Genomic DNA, 24,684 nt, shown 5'->3' with positions numbered 1-24,684 from the left:
GTTTGAGCAAGCTCCAGGAGTTGGTGATGGACAGGGAAGCCTGGTGTATTGCAGTCCATGGGGTTGCAAAGAGTCAGACATGACTGAGTGACTGAACTGACTGACTATGTGCCAGGTACTAACGACACTGTGCTGGACCTCATAGCCTACACCTCTGCTCCCCTGTCTTTTCACGAGCTGACCCGCTGCTCACCTGAGGAGTGGAATCGTTCACTTAGTGGGTGTGTTGCCTGGGAGAGCTCACCTGTGACGTTCCCATCCTCTTTTATGGCTTTCTATGAGATTCCCGCTGGGCCTTCTCTAGAGAGAGCTACACACAGCAGTTACCCTCTTCTGGAAGTTTCTTTGTGCCTTTCAACAGTTGAATTTTAATAGTTAATAATTGCAAACTTGTTATAGCATCCTTGCCAGCCATCAGATCCTGTGCTAAGCACAGCCCAGACATTATCCCTTTCAGTCCTCACTGTATCACTCCTGTTTCACATGTGAAAACAATAAGAAGTTACTTGCCCAAGAGAAAAAGTCTCAGAGCTCAGACTTCATACTCAACTGCTCCAATGCAGCGCTTTCCTCAATGAATTCCAGGAATCAGCTTGTTATCTACTGGTCAGTGAAGATCGGGTTGGCAAACTTTTTCTATAAAGGGCCATTTCCCTTTGTGAACCATGGGGTCACTGTCATGACTACTCAACTCTGCCATTGTAGCATAATAACTGAACAAATGAGCATGGCTGTGTCCCAATAAAACTTTATTTATAAAGATATGCAAGGGGCCAGATGTGCCAGCCCCATGTTAGACTCTTACCCAGCCTAGATTGTAAATATCTGTATGATTATTGCCTGCCACATAACTACCAGGAAGCCAGTTTATCAACATCTTCATCACTGAGAGCATCTGGAGCTTTTCTATGAACCATGCTCTTCACTAAATACTTCATATACATTTTCTCATTTAATCCTCTCAAGTACTCCAGGAGGAGAGATACATTGCCATTTATAGACAATGCAACTGAGGCCTCTAGAAAGGTCAAACAGGCTGCTCTAGGTCACCCCAAAGGGATTTTCAGATCCAGATCCTAACCACGATGCAACACTGCCTTTCACCATCACAGCCCTGCGTCTGGACAATATGAAGCTTCACAAGTGAATCAGGAGAACTGCCTTCCACTGAACCAAGCTTGAAGGAAACAAGACTTCATGACAAACCCCTTCCTCTCGGCATCCTGGCTTACTAGCCCCTTCTCAGAGTCCCCTACTTTCACCTGAGTTCAGGTGTCCCTGGCCTGGGCACCCTGCTCTCTCTTTCAACCAACTTTGCCTGCCTCGGCCTTGTGCTAATTTTACAACCTGCTTTTCAGTTTCCCAAATCCTCATGTTCCCCTGAAGCTGCCACATGCACTGTTTACCCCTACCCTCCTTTTATTCCTTCCACCTTGTCTGCTGAGCAGAGAGCTCCAAATGACCTCTGGGCCTTATCGATGCCCAAGGACCAGCAGGTCACCCGGCCGCAATCCCTATCTGATGCTGCTGACGCTGTCCTCAGAGGAGCAGGGGACAGATACTTGAGAGGTTTGTTGTCCAAAAGATCCTGTTAACTTTGTGTTGAGTCATGTGGGTGCACAGAGGTGTCACTTTACTCTTTCTTAGCGGTGACCTTGAGACCTGAAAACCAGCCACCGGATGCTCAGGTGGGGACACCCAGGAGAAAACACCCAGTCCATCCTGAGCCCTCAGGCAGAGCAGGCCATCATGCATTCAGTCAGCCTTGACTTCTCCAACCTGACCTTGGGCCAGGCACCATGCTGGCACTGAGGAGCCGAAGCTGAACCAGACAGACAGGTCCCTTCCCCCAGGAAGCTGTGCTGGGGCAGGGTGGGGTAGGAGGTGTCAGATAGTTTACTAACAGCGTCATTGTGGGTGGTAATAAGTACTGAGTCCCAGCCAGAGGCTTGTTAGCTGGAACAGTCATAGCCTTTGTCAGTCCCCCAGTGTGGGTCCAACAGTTCTCACTCTTCAAACTGGCTAGTCCCACTCTCCCCACCCCCATTCCCACTCTTGCACATGGCTAGAATTCCAGGACCAGAGCCTGGTGCCCAACACACTTAATAAATAGGTCTTGATTGCTTGGATGGAGACGCACACTCCTTTCATAGAATAGTATAAAAATCGAAATCAGCTGCCCATATTATTGCCATCTTTGGAAAGGGTCCAGGAAGGCCCTGCAGATGCAACATTGCTGGGTTTTAAGCCACAAGATACACACACACACACTCACTCTGTCTCTCTTTTTCTCTCTCTCTCTGAGCATTTAAGACAGGGCTAAGACTTAAGCTGTGTCCGAATTGGACACAGAACTGCCTGGGGGTTAATAGAAGCAGAAATCACGCTCAGCTTTCTTCTCCTAGCCCGTCCATTTGAGCATATGCAACTAATTAGAAAGACAATCTTGATTTTCAAGTAGATTCAACACATCCAAGATAACCACAAAAAGCTTGTGAGAGAGATAGGTTGGCTTCTAATGACTGGCGACCACCTGCAGGCCTTGGTCCCATTACACCCTTTCCCACCTGCCCTGCTCTGAGGTCCTGTGAGTGCCTCCTGACTCAGCTCCCCCGCTGCCCGTTCTGCACGGCTTCCAGACTTGGCAGGAGGTGAGAAAGCCTCTGAGACCAACCAGGCTGTGACCTCATTCTCTGCTCTCACTCCTTCAATTGCTCCAAATGGGTATCTGGGCTGTCCCTCAACTTTGACCTCTGTGCACCTTTCTCCATCCATCACTGGTTTGCTGATGACCACGGAGGGTTTGTGATGATGAATGAGTAAACCGGTGTTTATAAAGTGCCAAATGAGTGCTGTAGTTTATGAGCTGACTCTATCTCCTCCGGTCTCCCTAATCCCTTCTTGTTTTCCAAGCATCTCAGGCTGGAGGGACCACCCAGTTCCATCCGGCTCTGGAATGCCCCTCAAAGTTCTCTCCATCTGCCCTCATCACCCAAGAGCTCTTCCCGACTCCTCCCTGTGTCTCCCTCCTGTTTTTCAAAGGGCTGTTGTTTTTCTTAATATTGCTTTACCCCTCCCCAAAAGACAGTTACACAAGTAGATGTGGGAGGAAGCTAAAAAACATAAGTCAACGATGACTAAGTCTGCCTAGCTCCCTCGTCGCTGGAATATTGTCAGAATCGGCTCTCTCTCACCCCTGCCTCTGTAAAAATCCTTTGCCGAGGGTATGATTTTTTCCTGAAGATCATTCTTTCCACATGACCAAATGTTGTCATGCATAACCAGTCCAGAGCATTTCTTTCTGCCCAAATCCGTGCTTGGGGCACATCACTCAGGGTCACTCAGAAGTGATTTTTCCCTAATTAACAGGCAACTAGGTGGTTCCTGGAAGTTTCACTAGCAATCAGGGATCATCAGTTATCCCAGAGTTTTCTTCCCCCCACTACTTCTCTGGTTTCTGAATAAGTGCTTTTCCTGAAGTCCAATGACCTCAGAAGGAAAGAGTTCAAATAAAATCCAGCGTGCATCTCCAGCTTCGGAGCAGACAACAAGGCCTCTGAAATGAGACAGACACCGAGCAGCCTGAGCTCCTGCTCCACCGTCCCAGAGTTTCAGACCCCTCAATCCCTGAACACTAGTGACGGAATCAGCCCAAGAGGTGTTAAAAGGGCTCGCCCATTGGGCAGCACTTCCTGAGCTCTGTCTGAGCATAAGAGCTGCAAGGTCTGGGCGTTCTGCTCCTCTTTTACAAAATACAATAGGTAATGAACAGGAATTCCCCCAACTGTGCATCACAGAGCCCGCCCTGCCTCCAGAGGGTTGTGTTCACACAAGCCAAATGGGCAATTGACCAGAGCATTTAATACTTAAGAGTCTGTGTGAATAATCCAAACCAAAATCCCAGGTTTTTCACATACATGTAAATTATTCTTCACAAAGGCAAATCCCAACCTAATCCCTTCATGTTAAAAAGTTGGCTCCCAGAAACAAAACATTTCATAATAGAGGCAGCCCTATTTCATGCAGACCCAATATGAATCATTGGTTGGGGCAAATTGAGGTCTGTCAGATTTTAAGCATTTAACTGCCTAAAAAAGAAAGCTCAGAATTTGCAAACCCAAGCATTTGCAGGCATAATTTTTAAAGTTTCGATCTATACCATGTCCCCAGGTTTTTGCATTCAATAAAAACCTAACTATTTTCCCTCTGATGGGTCCTTGAAGAAAATACATGGGAGATACAGAAACTTAGCTCTTAAAAGTAGCTAGATCAAATTGTCCAAGACCAACAGAAACTTAAAAAGTTCCAAACTTAAAAAAAAAAAAAATCACATCATTTAAGCTGAATATCTTTATTGGACTCAGAAACAGTCCAACTCATTTCTCAAAAATAAGTTGATGAAAATTTCATATTTTCTGAACCCTGAAGAGTTTTTTTCTCAATTTTATTCTTTTTAAAATCCCTTTTAAATTAATTCTCAGTTCAGTTCAGTTGCGCAGTCGTGTCTGACTCTTTGCGACCCCATAGACTGCGGCACACCAGGCCTCCCTGTCTGTCACCAGCTCCCGGAGTTTACTCAAATTCATGCCCATCGAGTTGGTGATGCCTTCCAACCATCTCATCCTTTGTCATCCCCTTCTCCTCCCACCTTCAATCTTTCCTAGCATCAGGGTCTTTTCCAATGAGTCAGTTCTTCACATCAGGTGGCTAAAGCATTGGAGTTTCAGCTTCAGCATCAGTCCTTCCGATGAATATTCAGGATTGATTTCCTTTAGGATTGACTTGTTGAATCTTCTTGCAGTCCAAGGGACTCTCAGGAGTCTTCTCCAACACCATAGTTCAAAAGCATCAATTCTTCGGTGCTCAGCTTTCTTTATAGTCCAACTCTCACATCCATACATGACTACTGGAAAAACCATACCTTTGACTAGACGGACCTTTGTTGACAAAGTAACGTCTCTGCTTTTTAATATGCTGTCTAGGTTGGTCATAGCTTTTCTTCCAAGGAGCAAATGTCTTAATTTCATGGCTGCAGTCACCATCTACAGTGATTTTGGAGCCCCCCAAAATTAATTCTAGCAATATCCTTTTTTTTTTTTAAGGAAATCATATGTTTTTTAAGTCACTGAATTTGTTACAACACTGCTTCTGTTTTCTGTTTTGGTTTTTTTGGCCCAGAGGCATGTGGGGTCTTAGCTCCCTGATCAGGAATGAATCCATACATTGGAAGTGCAGAGTCTTTACCACTGGACCGCCAGGGGAGTCCCAGCAACATTCTTAAACTGTGGGAAATCGACAAATATCAACTGAGGATCTGTTCTTTGGGAATCAGTCTGTAACAGCTCGCTGGTTTTGCATTGTCAAATGCTCTCTGTTTCCAGAGCACTGGTTTTTTTAAGCCCTAAACCCATCTCTTCTCTGGGGGAAGCTGTTTCTGCAGAGTCTTGAGAATCATCCTAATATTTTAGAGAATAAGCACAAAGCACAGTAGTGATCCTCAAACTTCATGTAGCCAAACGCCCCTGTGTGTCTGTTAAAATGTAGATTTCTGGATCCCACTCCAGAGATTAGATTTGTTTTTCTGGATTGGAGTCTGGAAACTGGTATTATCAACCAGCCCCTCTCCTCCCCTGCAGGAGTCCTGATGCTGGAAGTCCACAACTCTTCAGTTTTAAGGTGACAAACCAGGCCACAGAGAGAAATTCTCTCTCTGGCCTCTTCCTGACACCCCATCCATTGAGCCTTGGGAGAGAACACCTCTTCTCTGGGGTCCCCACTGAAATGGCAACATCAAGATCTCCCTGTCAGCTCCCCTAAAATAAAGTCACAGACGACCGCATGGACCGGTAGCTATTCTGCCAAGTCATTCATGTTATGTGCTGACCCGCGGGGAGAGGACCAGGCCCTTCTCCCTTGCTCTCTCCCCGTTTCGCCGAGGACCTCTCAAGACTGAGGCCCAGCGCCATCTCCCTCGCAGCTGCTGGCCCTTCCCTTTCCAAAAGATGCGGCGGCTCCACCTGCGGGCACATCTACATAGGGTATCCTGCACTCCACCTTCTTCATTAGCCCCGCAACCCTCATGGAGAGTGCCAGTGTGTAACATCGAGTGGTCTCCATGGCAACCGACAGGGTGTCACGCTGGCACGAGATTACGACCTCACGGCGTGGGGATTCCAGAGAAGGGGTTGGGGGCGGCGCCCCCCTGAGTCCCAGACCCACGCCCAAACTGCAGGGAAGGACCCGCCACTTCCTTCCCGCCTCGATGGCCTGACCTCTCCCCCTCAGTTGGCACAGTGAGGACGGAGAGCGGGGGATGGGTTTCCACGGCGTCCCCCAACCTGATGGGGGCGGGGTGGGGATGGTGGCGGGCCCGGCGCTCCCGACACTCTTGAGCCGCTGCTACCGAGCCGGAGCAGGCGCGGGCTGCGCTGGGCCGAGATCAGGGGCGGGAGCGGGCGGGCCCCGCGAGGGGCGTAAGTCCCACCTTCGGGGGCGGTGCCTGGCGGTGGGGAGTGTCAGGAAGAGGAAGAGCGCGGCCAGAGGCGGTGCGGGCGCGCGACGAGCAGACGCCGGGCCGAGGCGAGCGCCGCGCGGGCCACCATGGCCACGGACGAGCTGGCCAGCAAGCTGAGCCGGCGGCTGCAGATGGAGGGCGAGGGCGGCGGCGAGGCCCTGGAGCCCGGGCTGAACGGGGCGGCGGCGGCGGCGGCAGCTGGAGCGCCCGACGAGACGGCCGAGGCGCTGGGCAGCGCGGACGAAGAGCTGAGCGCCAAGCTGCTGCGGCGCGCCGACCTCAACCAGGGCATCGGCGAGCCCCAGTCACCCAGCCGCCGCGTCTTCAACCCCTACACTGAGTTCAAGGAGTTCTCCAGGAAGCAGATCAAGGACATGGAGAAGATGTTCAAGGAGTGAGTGCCCGCTCGACCCTGTTCCCCACCCACCCCGCGAGCCGGCCTCGGCTCCTGAGACCTCGCGCGGTCCGGGACCCATGCGGCCAGCCGAGCTCCCCGATCCCTGACACATCAGGGGCGAGGACCCCAGATCCCTTCCAGATAGTCACGAGGCTTCGGGACCTCCTCCCCACCACACTTATGGGTCTGGGGACCCGCGGCCCCTGGCACGCGACCCCTTCTCACGGTGACACTGCCCCCGGTTACCCTACCCGCCCGCATACGGAGTGGGGGACCCCGCGGCTCCTTCTAGAGAAGCGCGAGCCCCCACTGCTACCATGTGCGTGGGTCTGGAGAGCTCGGATCTCTGGCCTAGGACCCCTGTCTTGTTAGTGATGCTTCTCCACACCCGCGCACCACGAGACTGGGGGCCCCGTGGCCTCGGCCTCCTCCTCCTCCTCCTCCTCAGCTACTTGAATTCCCAACCAACCCCCACCCCAAACGCGGGTCAGAAACACCCACCCCACCCTCTAGCGCCTCAACAAAGGTGACCGTTCCTTTCCCTGGCTGGGGTCTTTTCATTTCTTCCGCTTATCTCACATCCCCCTCAACGTGGGTTCTGGGCCGAGACCCCTCCCCCACTTTCCCTGCACTTATTCAGCACCTACCAGCAAACTGTGTCAGAGACCCTTCAGTCCCTCTCAACTCTACCCCCATCCACTCCTTTAGCCAGGACCCCAACCCTTGACCCTCAGGTGATCTCCCTAGGGAGGGACCCCTTCCTCCCTGCCCTCTACTCCGCAGGTCTGTACAAACCCCACCACCAATAGTCCGGTCAGGACTGTCCCCCTCCTCCCTCTCCAGACGGTGACCCCCTTCCTCTAGCCTTCACCACCCACTACGCCCTGAAGCTTTGCAGTCACTGGCCCCCTGCTTTCTGTCAGAAGGCCCCATCTCTCCTTTCCCCTCTTCGCCCACTGTGTGACCTCTGCCCTCCCCGCAGAGGGTCACCTCCTATCTGACTTGGCTGGTGGCTCTCACCTCAGCCCTTCCTCCATCCCTTTTTCCACACCCCATGGCCTCAGCAGGTTGGACAGGTACTTTCAGGCCTATGGACTTACCCTTCCCCCAACAAAAAAACTTTAAATCTCTTTAGTGACTGGAGAGAAAAACTTCCTGATGCCCTTCGGGTTCACCCATGGGTTCACCCTCTTGGGACTGAGATAGTCAGATGCACTGCCCCCCAGCAGTGTGGGGGCTGGTGGGGGTGGGGGCTGTGAAGGTGCTCAACCCCCCTCCCTTTGATACTCTTCCCCACCCACCTCCTATAGCCAATTGCCCCTGCCCCTGGCGGGCAAAACAGCCCCGGGGGTGTGATCTGGAATAGGTCTGGAAATGGATCCAAAAAGGTAGACTAGTCCTGAGGTCAAGTCTTAGGTGAGGAAGTCAGGCAGCCACCTTGGCTGGGGCAGGAGGTGGAGGCAGGCTGGGGCAGTGTGACCCAGCGGCAAGCAGGAAGCCCAGGGTGTTTTGCAACCCCCCAGCTTGAGAAAGGCTCTTTCCCACTTCTCACTGCTTGCTGCGGCTGCTGCTTCTGCATTTGACCCTTATTGTAGGGAAGAGGTTTTTTGGTTCTCAGACCTGGATGGCTGGGAACCCCATAATTTTTTCCGAGGGTCAGCCTGGGGCAGAACTGAGTCCTTAACCCCACCCCAGGCCTCTGCACGGACACCCCTGGTCCCTGAGGAGCCTGCTCCTTTGCCTCCAGGGTCTTGGTTTAGGAGTTCTTCTCAAGTTTTTTCCTAATCAAAACTGGCCTTATCAGAAGTGTAGGAGTTCCAGGATTCCAGACCTAATAGAGGGCAACTTCCTTGTAGACTTTGCTACCCCCCTCCCACCTGCCACAGGGAATTATAGGAGAGATTATTCAGCTGCTTGATCCCTGTATTCACAGTGCCCAAGGACTAAGGCGCTCCTCCATTCCTCCCAGCACCCCATGACATAGAACTGTCATCACCACTGTGGTGCAGTTGGGCCGTCTGGGCGCAGAGAAGTGAAGTAACTTGCCAAGAACACACAGCTAGAAAATGATGGAGTCAGGCTCTAAACCCAGGTCTGTGACTCCAGAACTCATGTTCTTCCCTCCTGGGTTTCCCATCACAGATGTCTGCCTCCACAAGGGGACGATCACCCAGCACCCCCTTCCATATTCATGGCTGATTTTCCCCCACATGGACCCACCACCTCCTTCTCTTGGGCTTCCATGACATCCCTTCTACCCCCATGAAAAATAAAAAGAAGGAACAGTTTGGAGAACCCAGACACGCCAAATGAGCAGGGACTTGGGATTGCTTCCCTGGTGGCTCAGACAGTAAAGAATCTGCCTGCAATGCAGGAGACTTGGGTTTGATCCTTGGGAAGATCCCCTGGAGAAGAGCCCGGCAACCCACTCCAATATTCTTGCCTGGAGAATCCCATAAACAGAGGAGCCTGGTGGGCTACAGTCAGTGGGGTCACAAAGAGTCGGACATGACAGAGCGACTAACACTGTCACGAAATGGGAAGCTGCAGCTTGGTTAGAAGGAGCACGTGGCTTAGGGAGTGATCGTGAACCTGCATTTGCAGAACAACCTCACGTTTTTATGGAGGCTGTTTTTGGTATGAGTTTGATGAGGGATACTTTGGTGAAAATTGAGTGGAGCTGAACCCCTGGAGCCCCCTCTTGGCACCACTGCTGCTTGATGGGGTGCTGCTTGGCAGGGATGTGGTACGGGGGCAGGAAGGGGCCAGGGAGCTGGACTTCTAGGGAAGGAAGTGCTGCCCGCCGGGGGGCCCTGGCGAGGAGGAGGGAAGGCGGCAGATTTTGTATTCAAGGAAACAAGGCTTCACTGTGCCAGCCGAGCCCAGCCCAGCCGAGTCCCGGCTGTGAACAGCCAACAGACAGGCTCTCATGGAAGACAAAACCCCCGTTCTGCTTCTGCCATCCAAGAGGGGCTGCAGCCTCCTGGGTCCAAGCAGGGCTGGAGGATCACAGCCAGGGCTTTGCCGAGAGACTTCCACCCTGATCTGCAGCCCCCATGGCAGAGGGGAGGGGAGCCCAGGCCTCCTGGGAAACCGTCCCCCAGATCAGAGTGCAAGGACAGGAGAAGAGGGAACTGGGAGCTGGACTTGCCTTGGAGGTCAGGAGATAGGAAGCAGGGCTTTGCTATTGAATTACCTAGTATGCCCGCCCTTGCCCTGGCCTCAGTCTTCCCATCTGTAAAAGAAGCACAATGACAGATGATTCTCAAAGATGATTCAGCAGTGACCTCCTTATGTCTGAGCAATCCTGAGCTGTCTGGATGACAGAACTGCCTTCTGGGGTCTTCTGGTTCGTCCATTCAGTGGTCATTAGCAGATTCTTCCTCAGGGTGGAGATGGAGGGAGAAGAAAGCGGGCAGAGGGAAGATGGACAGGCTCTCTACTATCACTGACCTTACACTCCTGGTAGTTTCCATCTGGGAGAGACCTTGGGGGGTTGTCATCAACCCTTCTCCCCATTTTACATAAGAGAAAACTGAGGCCCAGGAAGGCGTAGTGACTTTCATGCGGAGATGTTCAATGACTGAACCCGAGCATCCTTATCTATGCAATGGGGACAGTGGTCCCTGCTTCTCAGGGAGGGGCTGTAGGCAGGTGATGCACACAGAGCTCTGGCACAGTGCCAGGCACCTGGAGGCACCTGACTCAGTCCTTCCTCTCCTTGCTCCCTCAGGCTCCTCCCATCACCTCTAACTCCACCCTCTCCCCTCCTCTGTCTGCTCATTCATTTAGGGTCCTGCCTGGGTCGGGACGAAGGCCTCCCTGGAGAAGGAAAGGGCAACGCACTCCAGTATTCTTGCCTGGAGAATTCCATGGACAGAGGAGCCTGACGGGCTACAGTCCACAGGGTCTAGGGTAGCAAAGAGTCAGACTGAGTGACTAATGCTGGAGACCTCCAGGCAAGGGGCAGGGTGTGGCCCCAGAGGGCCTCAAGGCAGCCACTTCTGGGCTGGCAACAGCCTGGGGCTGTTGTCTGGGGCTCTGTGGGGTTTTGTAAGCTGAGACCGGCCAGAGAGGCATGCAGCCATGTAATTCTGAACCTGCTGTGGAATCCGAGGAAGATGCCCTAGTTCCCTGCTCGGCCTAGCCTCGTCCCTAGCCACTTCATCTCATGACCCCTTGCGTCAGAACAGCCAGTGCCCCTCTCTTCTTCCCACCCTTCCCTCCCCTCCATCTGCTCCACCTCCCTGGTGTCTCCTCAGGCTTTTGCAGCTCACAGCACCACCCCCGTGCCCCCCAGCACAGCCCCCTTGTCCTTTCTGGGAGACCGTCTGGTGCAGTGGTTAATGGCTGGGCCTTTGGAGTGTGCTACCCTGGCTCAGAGGGTAAAGCATCTGCCTGCAATGCGGGAGACCTGGGTTCAATCCCTGAGTCAGGAAGATCCCCTGGAGAAGGAAATGGCAACCCACTCCAGTACTCTTGCCTGGAAAACCCCATGGATAGAGGAGCCTGGTAGGCTACAGTCCATGGGGTCACAAAGACTGAGTGACTTCACTTACTTACTTAAGCTGGGTTGGAATCCCAGCTGTGAGCCCTAGGGCAAGACACATAAACCCTTCTGAGCCTCACTTTCTCACCCTAGAACAGGGAGAACAATAGCCCCCATCTCCCAGGGTTGTTATGAAGTGTTTAACCCTGGTCTTGGCATAGAATAAGTCCTCACCAAGTTCCTGTCACTACCGTCCCAGCCCTGGCAGTGGTGGCTGGAGCAGAGATGGCTCCAAAAAGCCACTGGCTGCCTCCACTTACCCCCCACAGAGCTGCCCAGACTGCCAGGCTGGCAACAGCCCTCTTGCTTTGGGCCCAAGTGACAGGCCTCAGCATGAGAACCTTCTTTCCCTCCTGCGGAACAGAAGCTTTGATTGACAGCTACATATGGCTTTGGGAAATAACAAAAATGGGGAATCGAATTCATTATCACTTAATTACGTGGAAGGCAGGTGGCAGAAAAAAGGGAAGAGCACCCAGCAGCCCGGGGATAACACAAAACTAGGACTCTAGTTGGCTCCCACGTGCCATTGCCCAGTGGGTGGGTGCTCAGAGTCTATTTCCCCTGGGGCTAAAGAACCTGCCTGGGAAAGTCCTGAGGATTAATTTGAGAAAGTCCTGGGGAACTCCCTGGTGGTCCAGTGGTTAGGACTCTGCACTTTCACTGCCAAGAGCCTGGGTTCAGTCCCTGGCCCAGGAACCAAGATCTGGAAGCTGCATAGTGTGGCCAAAAAAAAAACAAAAACTCCTGAGCCTTTGTAAAGAGTCCACCATCATGTCTGGCTGGTGGGCTATTAAAAACATAGGTGACATTTTTGGAAAATGTAGGGTTCACTCCTTTGATCATCTTTTGTTAAGTTTCTGTATGCAAGTTCCAGAGAATTAAGGGAAAATAAAATTTCTGTTCAAGAAGCTTATAGTCTCATGAAGAGCAATGGCATAGAGGGGTCTTTAGGAGTGAGAGAGGATGGACCCCCAGGGCTGGAAACGTCAGGTTCTGTTTCTTTATTTCTACGAGGAGTACTGAAAGTTCTCTTGAAGGATGCCATGATGTCAGCCCTCCATAGCCAGCCCCCTGCCTCCAAGCCCTCTCCTTGTTAAATGGAGCCACCAGGCCCATGGAGCCCAGTGTATTATTTCAGGAACTGAATTGAATCCTCAGACCAGCCCAGTGAGGTGGGTGCTGTCATTCTCCCCATTTCCCAGATGAGGAAAGCAAGGCCCAAGGTTATAATAAGTGGCCAGGGCAGGATTAGAACCAGGTCTGCCTACAGGGAGCTCCCAAGGCCAAGTGAGGGCGGTGTTTGTGTCTGGGGGACAGGGAGGGGGAACCCTCTGGGGGTTCAGAGGTTGGGTCCTGCACCTACAGCAGCCGGGAGACTGGCTTTCTGGGGAGGGAGGATTTTCTGGCCTCGGGCCTGTCCTCTGCTCTCCTACTTCCCTTCTGATTCTGAGTCACCTCTCCTCTCCCAACCCCCTGGGACTTTCGGTTCCCTTTTGGTTTGTGCCTTCCTGCCTTTGGTCTGTGCCTCTGGGTTCAGGGCCTAGCTTCAGCTCTAGGAGACCAGGCCTTGCAAAGCCAACCCCATGCCCTCCAGCAACTGAGGTCCCTCTGTCTGCCCAGCAGTCTTCTCCTTGACTGATTTTCGCTTTTTTAGGACTCTAGAGAAGTGAGGGTTCTAGGCCAGAAAGGTGCAACCAGACAGAGCCAGGCCTGGGGATTCCTGAGCTGTGTGGAGAGAGAGGACCTCTGGGGCTGCTCCATTCCAGGAACTTTACCTCTTGTTTAATTCTTTCTCAACGTCCTAAAAGATGGTCATCACCCATTTCACAGATAAGAAGACTGAGTCTCAGGTTTCTATGACTGAGGAGCAGAGACAGGATTTGAACTTGATCCTTCTGACTCCAAGTCCTTTGCTCCCATGGGACCCTATTAGGAGCATATCCTCATCAGCTTGTTAGAAATCCAGACGCTCAGGCTCCACCCCAGGCCTACTGGATCAGAGTCTGCATTTTAGTAAGACTGACCAGGTATGCACTTTAAGGTTTAAGAAGCACTGGGCCACTCCATAACCGTCTCCCTGCCCTGTTCCTGAGTCTAAGGAGTGAGGTAATAACAAGAGGGAAGATTAAGTTAAGTAATAAACACTGGGTTATATTAGACATTTGGTATATATCCTTTGCAATCACTGTTATAATAATAATTATTATTAAGAGAAGGCTGCAGGGAGACCCACGGCTATTGCTACCAGTGGAGGGAGCTGTCCTCCCAGGGTGGGGCTCAGTGAGAGATGCTTAAACCTGAGTTTAGGGTGTCCTGAGCCCTGACAGCCCCCAGCAGGTTGCCATCAGTCAGGGGGGGCACCCACTTGATCCTTGGACTCCCTGGGAAGCCATAGGGGAAGCATCAGCCCCACCCTAGCCACACATTCACCCATACACACACTCACACACCCTCTCCTTCGCTGACACAGGGCAACAGATCGAGTGTCAGACTCTAAAGATAGGGCTGGAGGAAGTGGTGAGTGACTGGGCTTTCCCCACCCGAGTCAGGCAGTCTGGGGGTGGGGGAGTGTAGGAACGGATGGGCACTACCGAACTGTCATCACCAAGCCTGTGGGTGTCTGCCTGTACCAGGAGGCGGGCCGGGCCAACCCAGCTGTAACAAGTAGCAAGGCCAGAATTTCCCTGGTGTCTAGAACTTTCCTACCTTCCCATTTCAGGACAAAGAGTAGAGGCCTAGGAGCCACTGAGGCCTCCCCAGACAGGATGGGAGAAGACCAGGTCTGTGAATACTGGGGCCAAAGTCAGGTGGGCCTGGGGGCTCAGTGGTCCATAAACACCACTTTATCTGTCCTCCTGGCAGTCCCCACGGGCAGAGAGACCACCAGCAAAGGCCTGGGAAGGGATGGGAACCAGAAGGGAGAGAATTGGGGTCCCCTATGCTCCCAAGCCATTGCCCTCTCCCCCTGTGCAGTGACTGATGGCTCCTCACTCTGCCATCAGACTGTACAGCACAGCTGGCCAATGGGGAGGGTCGTATTAGAAAGAGCAACTTTCTAATAGAGTTACAAAGCCAAAATGGGCTGTTTTAGTGAAGCAGTGAGCTTCCCATCCTCAGAGGTATTCAAGCAGGAAAGCTGCATTAGGGGATCTGACCCTCACGAATGCTCTGTGGGGTGGCCTCCAGTATCCCTCCCAACCTAAGTTTTTGTTACAGGGTCTATAGGCATCAGAACACAGCATAGTAGTTAAAAGCACATGTTTTTCCTCAGGCCAGGGTTCTGATAGTCAGGTGTGTCCTTGTTAGCTATGATCTTGGCCAAGTCACTTCCTCCCTGAGCCTCAGTCTGCTCATCTGCTGTATGGGGATGTTTATGCCTGCTTCACCAAGCTCTTTGGAGAAGGAAATGGCAACCCACTCCAGTGTTCTTGCCTGGAGAATCCCAGGGACGGCATCTATGGGGTCACACAGTCGGACACAACTAAAGTGACTTAGCAGCAGCAGCAGCACCGAGTTCTTGAGAGGATCTGACACAAAGCACTTGGGGTAGTGCCTGCCACGTAGTACGTGCTCAGCCAAGAGGAGCCACTAATGATAATATTGTTATGAAATAGGGGTAGGCCCTGCACACTATCAGAGCTGGCCGCTGCTCAGCCCCATAACTCCAGGTTCTCAGAACCAGCGGGGGAGGAGCAATCGCCAAGAGGGCCCTGCAGCCCAAAGAGGCAAAGTCTGCCCGGGTGGTGGCCGCTGCTCCACTTTCAAGGACAGATGGGAAGGGATTTTGTCACCAGCATCCGGGGCGGCGGCAGCTGAGCCCTCCCTGTGGAGAACTGTTCAGGGGGAGGGAGGTAGGAATGTGGGCACAGTGCCAGGTGCAGTAGCCTCCCTCCAGTGCTGGAGGAGAGTGCTGAGCTCCCAGCCCAGGAGCTTTGTTGTCAGTCCTCCGAGGCAGGTCCCAAGCCTCTGCTCTCAGCCCTGCAGGCTTGAGAATTCAGGACCTCTCATGGGACCACGAAGAAGAGGGAAGCAGGCAGGTAGAGAGGGAGGAAAGTTTACAGCTTTTGGAATCTTGCTGATCTCTAGCTGTGTGACTCTGGGCTGCTTGCTACCCACGCTGGGCCCCAATTCCCCTACATGACATGAAGCGGGTAGACCAGGCATCCAGACGGATCTTGTGTAGAGTCTTTGCCTGGATCCTCTGAGCTACCTGTAGCCTCAGCTCCAGCTCAGGAAAAGGGCTGTTGGAAGAGAGGGTCTCCCCAGCCAGGGGTATGCCTGTTCCCTAGCATCCGACTAACACCATTCTCTCCTGGGTTGCCACGCATCCTCCTGCTGGTGGCCCAGTGACCGTCTCCCCCTTTCTCACTTCCCTCTCTGTCCGAGGAGGAACTGGAGGGTAACCTAGGACTGGGGCTTCTCTCTCTCTCTGCCCAGTGAGAGAGCAAAAGATTACATCTCTCCACCTCCCCAAGTGGCAGGGTCTCTGAATCCAGCCTAATGGGGGTTGGGGATGGAAGTAGTTGGACCTTCAGGGGAGATGCTCGTGGGACCCCTCATTCATCTTGTCCACCCCCCTAGCTCCAGGCCAGTCTACAGCAAGCATTTCCTCCCAGCCATACACAATCAGGACTGGGGGAGAAATAGTATTTTTTACCACTATTATTATTATCACTACTTTTATATGTACAAAGTACTTAACTAGTATCTGGCACATTAAAAGTTCTCAATAGAGCTGTTATAATCAAATTAGCAGGTTTTAGGCACATATTACGTACTAGGTGTTTCATATCTGTGTGTGCGTACGTGTGCGGGCTTTGTTGTTGCTCGGTCACTCAGTCGTGTTCGATTCTTTGTGACCCCATGGACTGCAGCATGCCAGGCTTTCCTGTCCTTTACCATCTCCCAGAGCTTGCTCAAACTCATGTCCATTGAGTTGGTGATGCCATCCAACCATCTCGTCCTCTGTTGTCCCCTTCTCCTCCTGCCTTCAATCTTTCCCAGTGTCAGGGTCTTTTCTAATGAATCGACTCTTCAATCAGGTGGCCAAAGTGTTGGACCTTCAGCTTCAGTATGGGCTTAGTCATGTCCAGCTCTTTGTGACACCATGGACAGTAGCCCGGCAGGCTCTTCTGTCCGTAGGATTTTCCAGATAAGAATACTGGAGTGGGTTGCCACTTCCTATTCTAGGGGACTTTCCCAACCCAGGGATTGAACCCACGTCTCTTTCATTGGCAGGCAAGTTCCTTACTAACTGCAACACCTGGAAAGCCTATTTTATATATCCATAGTCTCCTTTACTCTCAAATCTTAACTATAGATGTTAACAATAGTAATAATTCAGCAGTGGTACTGTAATTAGTGTGTATTAATTAAGTACTTATTGTGGGCCAGCCTCTGTGCTCAGAATCTTTATGGATACTCTCTTAACCCTTGCCTTGAACCTGAGATGGGTCTGATCTCCATGGTGTAAATGGGGAAATTGAGGCGCCTGGGGTCATGTGACTTGAACAGGGTCACCTAGCCTGCAGATGGCAGAGCTGGGGTTTGGACTCGGGTCAGTCTCAGCAGAGATGCTGTGAGCACAAACCTCCAGGGTTTACCTAGGAAGAATCTAGCTGATCCAATGACCCAGAGCCCGCCCACATCAGAGCCCAGGGCACGCAGTGGATGTCCGCACCCCCCAGGGAGGGTAGGTGTTTCCAGTGTTGCCACCTCTGGGGCCCCACCTCCCACCCCAGCACCTGCTTCTCCCTGCTCTCTGTCATCTCCTCTTGGTGGCTGATCCTCCGGCACTGTGGCCAGCACTGTCCCCCTGGGGGCAGGAGCCCAGACCCGGTAATTGATTGATGCTTGATTGACGCAGACAGCGGTTCAGGCCGCGGTTTGAGCTGCAGCCCAGATAGGCCTGGGAGCTGCCAGAGACCGAGATCCAGAGCCCTCGTTTCTGTCCAAGTGTGGACACTTTATCTGCACTTCCTCTGAAACTGAGCCACCCCTGGCTGCAGGAGAAACCCATGAGCAATAAATAAAGCGGAGACTCAGGAGAGGCTAGTGGAGCGGTGGAGTCAAGTGTGGGAAGCACAGGGATGGGGGGCTGGACCCCTGGTGAGTGCCCAGATCTTTCTAGTCCCTGTTCTCTAATCAGTCCCGTGGGTCCATAACTACCTCCCAGGATTGCTGAGCATAGAGGTTGTGGAGAGAAACTGCCTGGCACATAGTAGGAGATTCATAAATGTAACCAAGTCTCAGGATAGTGCTGGTAGCTGCCGTTTCTGGAGCCAGAGCTTTGCTAAGTGCTTGTCACGTATGAGCCCCTTCAGTCCCCACAGTGACCCTACGAAAGGGTCACCATCATACCAGGGGTTCTTGGCCTCTGCGGGAGGCTCACTGGCACAGTCTCCTAGAACCCAGGCCGTCTGCTCCAGCCCTGACATGTCATCGCCGAACGTCACTGGAGCCCAAGTTCAGAAAGAGGCCAGGCCTTTTTTTTTCTCAGGGACACTGAGGAGGGGCATCCGTATGACTGACCCTGGAAAGACTGGCTCCTCTGTCATTGGCTGCTCCCCTCCTGGGCTGCTCCAGTACTGGTCACCAAGGCTCAAGGAGCAGCCACCCCGCCTGTTACCAGCTGGCATACAGACCAAAGATGGAAGATGAGGGGCTCCACTGTGCCCCCCACAGGGTCCCTCCAGCTCTAAGTGGAGTCTGGACCACAGGATCGTTGGTCTTCCTGACCTTCTCAAGTCCCACAGTCCTCCCCTGCATCCTGTCTGTTATCTGCTCCCACCTTGGCTGTGGCCACTGCCCAAACTCCAGCCGCCCCTCCCCATGGTCATGGAAGAGGCCTCAGGACCCTGTGTTTCCTGCAGGGTTCCCAGAGACCTGTCTTCCCTGTGCTGCGTCACTTCCAACCACTGACTCACTTGCTCGTGAACTATTTATACCCCTCACACAAATGCTCTGTTCAGCGCTCCTCTGTTCTGCTGGCAGCCCCAGGACGTGTGGAGGGGGGCTGGGTCCAGCAAGTGAGCAAGTCTGTGAGCCCTCCAGACATGGGATAGAAGCCTAGCTCCTTCCTCTACTGCTGTGTGACCTTGGGCAGCTCACTTCACCTCTCTGAGCCTTCGTTTTAAATGAAAGGGATTAAGTAAAATGAAGTAGGTAAATTTCCCAGCACAAATATAAGATTTCAAAAGCTGGTTGCTATCAGATGTCCATAGTTGTGTGAAGTATACCTGAGGGGGAAGGGAATTGGGGAGCCCTTGAAGAGGGGACAGAAATGAGATGAGTGTTCATGTAGGAACTCCAAGTCTGCAGAACGTTTCTGGAGCTCAGCCCCTCTGTGTCATATTACTGTCGCCAGCACTGCCACTCAGCCATCGTGAGGCCTTGAGGACTGCACAAGGGTCTTTAGGCTCAGGAGGCCCACTTGGCCAACCCTCCCCCACCCACCAGGAGGCAATCAGGGCAGTTGCTTGGCTGAAGATAAGAGGGCCTGGCTGGGCTGTGGGAACAGCGCCCACATCCGCCAGGCTGTGTGCTCCCAGCACCAGCAGCAAGCACCTCCCCCGCCAGGGGACGGGCCGGAGGGCAGCTCTGAGCCCAGCTCTTACCACAAGGAAGCCGGTCAAGCAGGCTGTTTAGACTCTGCCCCTCACCCTGTCTGTCTCTCCGCCAGGCCACGAGTGGCAGGAAAAAGAGACCCGGAACGTGCGGGGCAGAGACACAGTCATCACCTAATCATTGTTCCAGGCCTTTCCAGCCACCACTGTACCCCCTGCAGGCTCCCTGTGCAAGCTGTTCCCTGAACACACCCCAGGCCACATTCCAGAAAACTCAAAGTGTCCCCTCCCTCCTGTGAGCCCTGGCCCCTACCCTTAAACATGTGGTTCCTTCTGCCTCCCTCCTGGGTGAGGACAGGGAAAGGGGGAGATATGGAGCCAAGATGTCCCTCGAGGGCCTGTGGAGGTGCCTAAGGATGGTCAGTGAGTTCTTACATCAGGGCCCACCCTCCCAGTCCGTACCCCATATGATATTGTGAATTCTTCCTACATGCTTGTCATGTCTCATTCAGTAGATAGGGGTATGGTTTTCAGCTTTCCTGTGTAGCAGGTTTGGCCAAAACTTGGCACTGTTCAATATGTAGGAGGCTGCTGGGCCATGTGGTGAGCTCCCCATCATCAGAGGTAACCAAGCAGTCACTGGACCACAAATCAGCCTTGGCTGAGTTCCTCACTAGGAGGTGACTTTTGAGCTCCTAGGCTCCTTGCACTCTGGGTTATCACCACTCTGGCTGGTGAGGTATGAAGTGTCAGGATGTCCTAAGGCCTCTCTTTGCACCCACAGGTACGATGCCGGCCGGGATGGTTTCATTGACCTGATGGAGCTAAAGCTCATGATGGAGAAACTTGGAGCCCCCCAGACCCACCTGGGCCTGAAAAATATGATCAAGGAGGTGGATGAGGACTTTGACAGCAAGCTCAGCTTCCGGGAGGTAAGCTTCCTACTCCCCGTGGGGGGCAACACTGTTGGGGGCTTGGTGGTGGGGAGAGACTCACCCCCACTTTGTCACTGAGCTACTTGTCCTTGAACAGCCACTGTTGAATGTTGGCTGTTTGTTGGCTGAATGAGGTTTCAGCAGATCGTAGAACAGGTCCCCAGGGAGATTCTGAGATGCCTAAGTGAGAAGAAGGTCCATCCATTCCTTCATGTAGTGAGCACTTATTTCATTGATTGACTGATTGATTTTCATTTATGTCTGTGTTGGGTCTTCATTGCTGCGCAAGCTTTCCTCTGCTTGCAGAGAGCTGCCCTCAGGTTGCAGCGCTGAGGCTTTTCGTTGCAGTGGCTTCTCCTGATGCAGAGCATGGGCTCTAGGTGCACGAGCCTCGGTAGTTGCAGCTCACAGACCCAGTGGCTGCAGCTCATGGGCTCTAGAGCGCATACTCGGTGGTTGTGGCCCACAGGCTGTTTGCTCCACTGCCTGGACCAGGGATCGAACCCATGTGCCCCGCTTTGGCAGGCAGACTCCCCATCCACTGTACTATCAGGGAAGTCCTGTGTCCCCGACCCCATGTGGGCTCCAGAAAGACCCTGTGCTCCAGGAGTCCTGGCGTGCAGAGGGGGAGATGCACAGAGTGAAACAATAGGATGCTGTGACTAAGGAGAAGAGGGGGCAGATGGAGCAGGGACTCGGCCTGCAGGTCCAAGAGGAGCAGGCGCTGGGCCAGGTGACTTTACACTCCAGCTCTCACTCAGCCTCACTCTGAGATGGGAGCCGTGAGCGAACCTGTTTGCCAGAGGAGGAAACCGAGGCTCCAAGCCAGATAGCAATGGCACTGGCCCCCTGGGCAGCACAGGGTTAAATGCCAGCTGTGGCCTCTGGAGAGTCAGGTCTCAGGTGGGCCCTGGAGAGCTAGCTGGAAGCATAGAGGAGGCAAGGCAAGAGAAAGGTGGCCCAGGCGCCTGGGGGAGCTGAGGCCCAGGGAGGACGGTGCAGGCAGCACACGATGATGGTATGGACTCAGGACCTGGGTTCAAGTCTTTTCCTCCATGACTTTCTGGTGCTGAGGCTTACTCTTTCTATAAAATGGGCACAATCATGTACCTTCAGGGCTCAGTAAATGGGATTTAAGGTGGACTGGTTTGGAGAACAGTGGAGACAAAGGTAAGAGATAAGTTGAGGCTTTTGTTGGGAGCTGAGGGTGGGCAGAGCAGCCTGCAGGAGCCCCAGTCCTGGGGTGGACAGGAGATAGGTCATCTAGCCTCCCATTTTACAGATGGGCAACTGAGGCCCAGAGAGGGAGGGGCGCAGCAGCCTATTCAGGAACATGGAGCATGGAGAGTGGAGAACCCAGGCCTCTGGCTCCCAGGCCCGCGAGCACCTCTCTTCCCAGGGAGGCCTGTAGCAGGCCCGGGGGTGGGCAGGCTCTGGCCCCGCCCACTCTCTCCCTGATGACATCAGTGTTCTGTTCTCCCTACCGCAGTTCCTCCTGATTTTCCGCAAGGCAGCAGCCGGGGAGCTGCAGGAGGACAGCGGGCTGCACGTGCTGGCCCGCCTCTCTGAGATCGACGTGTCCACCGAGGGTGTCAAGGGGGCCAAGAGCTTCTTTGAGGCCAAGGTAAGGAATTGGGGGCTGCGGGGTGCCCTGACCCCACTTGAGGATGGGGGTGGCTGGGATCCACCAGGACCCTGAGTTAGCAGAAGGATCAGCATGTCCCCTTCCTGTCCCTGCTGAGGCCGCAGACAAGAGGTGGGGAACTGACGCCTATCAGGACCCATGTCATTCCTGGCTTCTGTCCCCTCCCATCCAGCTTGTGATCCTTTCCAGCTTCCCTCTTCTCTCCCCCAGGGCTGGGTGAGGGATGTGTATTCTTGAAGAGGGAACAAGGACCACTTTGAGATGTCCCTGCCCTGGCACACAAACCCACTACCCACAAAGGACTAGGCTTTAAAAGGTGGGACCAAGAGACAGCAGAGCAGGCCCAGAAACACAGCACTGGTTCCCAGGGCCTCTCAGAGACACCAGCCCTGCCAGCCCCAGCCTGGAGGGAGTGTGATGGCCCCCAGAGGCCAACTCCAGGCATGGCACAGGTTCAGGTGGAGGGGACATGTATGGTTCCTGGATCCTGTCTTGTCAGGGCCCTGAGGCTCCTGCCTGTTCTTGCTTCTCCCCATCTTCATGTTAGCTAAGAACATTCCTTCTAAAGGCCTCCTCCCACCTCCTTCTGGGCTTCTAGAATTGATGGGATGTTTCCGGGTTCAGTTGGGCTTCCCAGGACAGGAACAGGATAAGAATAGCTGCATCAGAATCTCCCAGTTACAGGACCCACACTCTGCAACAGCCACTGAATTTATCTTATCTCTTTTAATCCTCTCCATGTACCTGTGAGGTCAGTTATTAATCACCAGGCTCTAAATATGGGCTTCCCTGGTAGCTCAGTTGATAAAGAGTCTGCCTGCAGTGCAGGAGACCCAGGTTCAACCCCTGGAGGGGGAAGATTCCCTGGAGGAGAAAATGGCAACCCACTCCAGTATTCTCGCCTGGGAAATGCCATGGACAGAGAAGCCTGGCAGGCTACAGCCTATGGAGTCACAAGTCAGACGCGACTTGGCGACTAAATCACTACCAGGCTCTAAATGGAAGAACAGAGGCTCAGCGAGGTGACTGAAGTGCCGAGTCGAGGTTCTGGATGGTGGGAGGCAGAGCATTGGTTGGGGTGGGATGGAGGGCAGAGCAGAACTAGAAGAGACCCCAGAGAGACGTCCTCCAGTCCTGACCACCTGAAACCCACCCGACCCCATCCCAGGTCCAGGCCATGAACGTGTCCAGCCGCTTCGAGGAGGAGATCAAGGCAGAGCAGGAGGAGAGGAAGAAGCAGGCGGAGGAGATGAAGCAGCGGAAAGCGGCCTTCAAGGAGCTGCAGTCCACCTTCAAGTAGCGAGGCTGCACCCCACCATGTGGCCCCAGCCCTGGCGCCCGGTCCAGCCGGTGAGGGTGGCAAGGATGGGCAGACCGGAGGCCCAGCTTGATCCTTGGCTCTGCCCAAAGGGACCATGCTAAAAAGCTACAGATGTCTGTGAACAAGCCAGTCGAGGGGGTCTCCCAGAGCAGCCCGGCCTCTCCCCGCTCCCTCTGCTGTTCCTGAGGCCGCGACACCAGCTGCCCAGCCAGTCCTGCTCCTCCGCCTCCTGGCTGCCCGCTGCCTCCCCAAGCTGCGCCTGCTCCCAGCTCTAGGGCGCGCCCTGCTGGGGGGGCTGCCCTCCACACACACACTCCTCTCCTCCCTGCGCCTCCCCCGTCCACCTCGTCCCCACCCCAGAGGCCAGCTGCCCTTCACCTGCAGGCTGCACTGCCCCCACGGCCCTGGGGCCCCTCCCTAGACTGGGTGAGCGACAGATGGCAAGAATCACAGCCCCAGAGAGCTGATCAGTGGCACCCGGCTCCCCATCCCCAGCACCTGTTCCTGCAGCCCTGCCTCCTCTCTCTGCTGGAATCAAGGGGGGGCGCTTCCATCCTAGCCAAGGGACCCAAGGCCCTGGCCCACCTGCCCCCCAGCTGACATGGAAACCCCAGCCCTCTGGGCCCCAGCCAGGCAGGGTGAGGGGGCATTTCTGCCAATCTACCTCACGGGCCCACATTTTGCCGGCCATGCCATGGCTCATGGGCCGGGAAGGCTCTGGGGGCAGAAACACCACTCCCTGATCGCCCCCTCACCCCACACCGGCCCACAGCAGCCAGAGGGTCCTGGGAGAAGAGGGGGCAGGGAGGAGAGCTTGGCCCCTTCATGGGGAAGGAAACCAGCACGCCTCTGTTCTCCAGGAGGTGTCCAAGAAGTGCTTTAAGTGGTTTGCACGGACCAGGTGGTTGGGAGCAGGGGGCCTGGCTGGGCTCTTTCACGCCATCCTTCCCCGAATGACGTTCACCGCCTTGGCACCAGCGACGGGAACCTGTCCCGTCATACTCACCCCCTGAGGGTGCACGGGGACCCCAGCCCCCCTGCCCCGTGCCCCTCCCCAGATGGGCCGTGGCCAAGCCTGTGCCACCAGCCAGGCCCTACGCGGCTCCCCATGTGCGCGCTCACGTGTGTGCGTGTCCGTGTGTGTGCGTGTCTGTCCGTTGCTGTGTCGTGAAGCTGTGCCCGTCCCCCAGTCCAAACAAGTGAATGGCCACCGAGGCCACAGTTATGCAACTTTCTGTGCGTGTCATGACAGCGTCACTGCTTTTTAAACTCGATAATTCTTTATTTTAGTAAGATGCCCCAAGAGTCCAGACAACTCCTGTTGGACTTGCAGAGGTTTTATTTTTTTGGCCTTAGAATCTGCAGGAATTAGGAGGTACTGACCCCCGTGCAGCAGCCTTGGCCCTGGATTGCGTTTGCCTTAGCGGATATGTTTATACAGATGAATATAAAAAGTTCTTTTTCTTTGGGCTTATTGCTTTTTTCTTCTCTCCTCCCATCTCACCAAAAAAAAAAAAAAGCTACTTCTTCATTCGGTGGTACGATTATTTTTTTTAACTAAATAAGATAAAATTCTATATTCTTATGTGTGTGTGGTTCTTGGGGTGGGAGAAGGGAGGGGCTGGCAAAGGAGTGGACAGGGCGAGGTCACCTGGGTACGGGGGCAGCATTTGCTCAGGTGGCTCCCATGGCAGAAGCCAGGGAGAAGAGGGGACTCAGGACTTCTTCCTAAGGGGAGAAGTTGAGTTTGATGCT

At 53.8% G+C, this 24,684-nt stretch overlaps 1 protein-coding gene across 1 annotated transcript; it reads left to right on the top strand.

Moving 5' to 3' along the window:
* Positions 6,523 to 24,510, top strand: EFHD2 (EF-hand domain family member D2). The gene is made up of 4 exons (XM_018060594.1): positions 6,523 to 6,908; positions 19,813 to 19,960; positions 21,453 to 21,587; positions 22,777 to 24,510. The coding sequence occupies exons 1-4, from the start codon at positions 6,601 to 6,603 to the stop codon at positions 22,906 to 22,908; spliced, it is 723 nt and encodes a 240-aa protein (XP_017916083.1). The 5' UTR covers positions 6,523 to 6,600; the 3' UTR covers positions 22,909 to 24,510.

The sequence above is a fragment of the Capra hircus genome, chromosome 16 (genome assembly GCF_001704415.2).
Source record: "Capra hircus breed San Clemente chromosome 16, ASM170441v1, whole genome shotgun sequence".
Classification (NCBI taxonomy): domain Eukaryota; kingdom Metazoa; phylum Chordata; class Mammalia; order Artiodactyla; family Bovidae; genus Capra; species Capra hircus.
The sequence above is the reverse complement of the archived record's forward strand: the minus strand, read 5'-3'. Positions and strand labels throughout refer to the sequence as shown.

Excerpts from the sequence above, each read along its gene's own strand:
- EFHD2 (XM_018060594.1), top strand. The coding sequence starts at position 6,601 with ATGGCCACGGACGAGCTGGCCAGCAAGCTGAGCCGGCGGCTGCAGATG. Across the intron at positions 6,909-19,812 it reads ATGGAGAAGATGTTCAAGGA|GTACGATGCCGGCCGGGATG; the intron begins GTGAGTGCCCGC and ends TTGCACCCACAG. Across the intron at positions 19,961-21,452 it reads GCAAGCTCAGCTTCCGGGAG|TTCCTCCTGATTTTCCGCAA; the intron begins GTAAGCTTCCTA and ends TCCCTACCGCAG.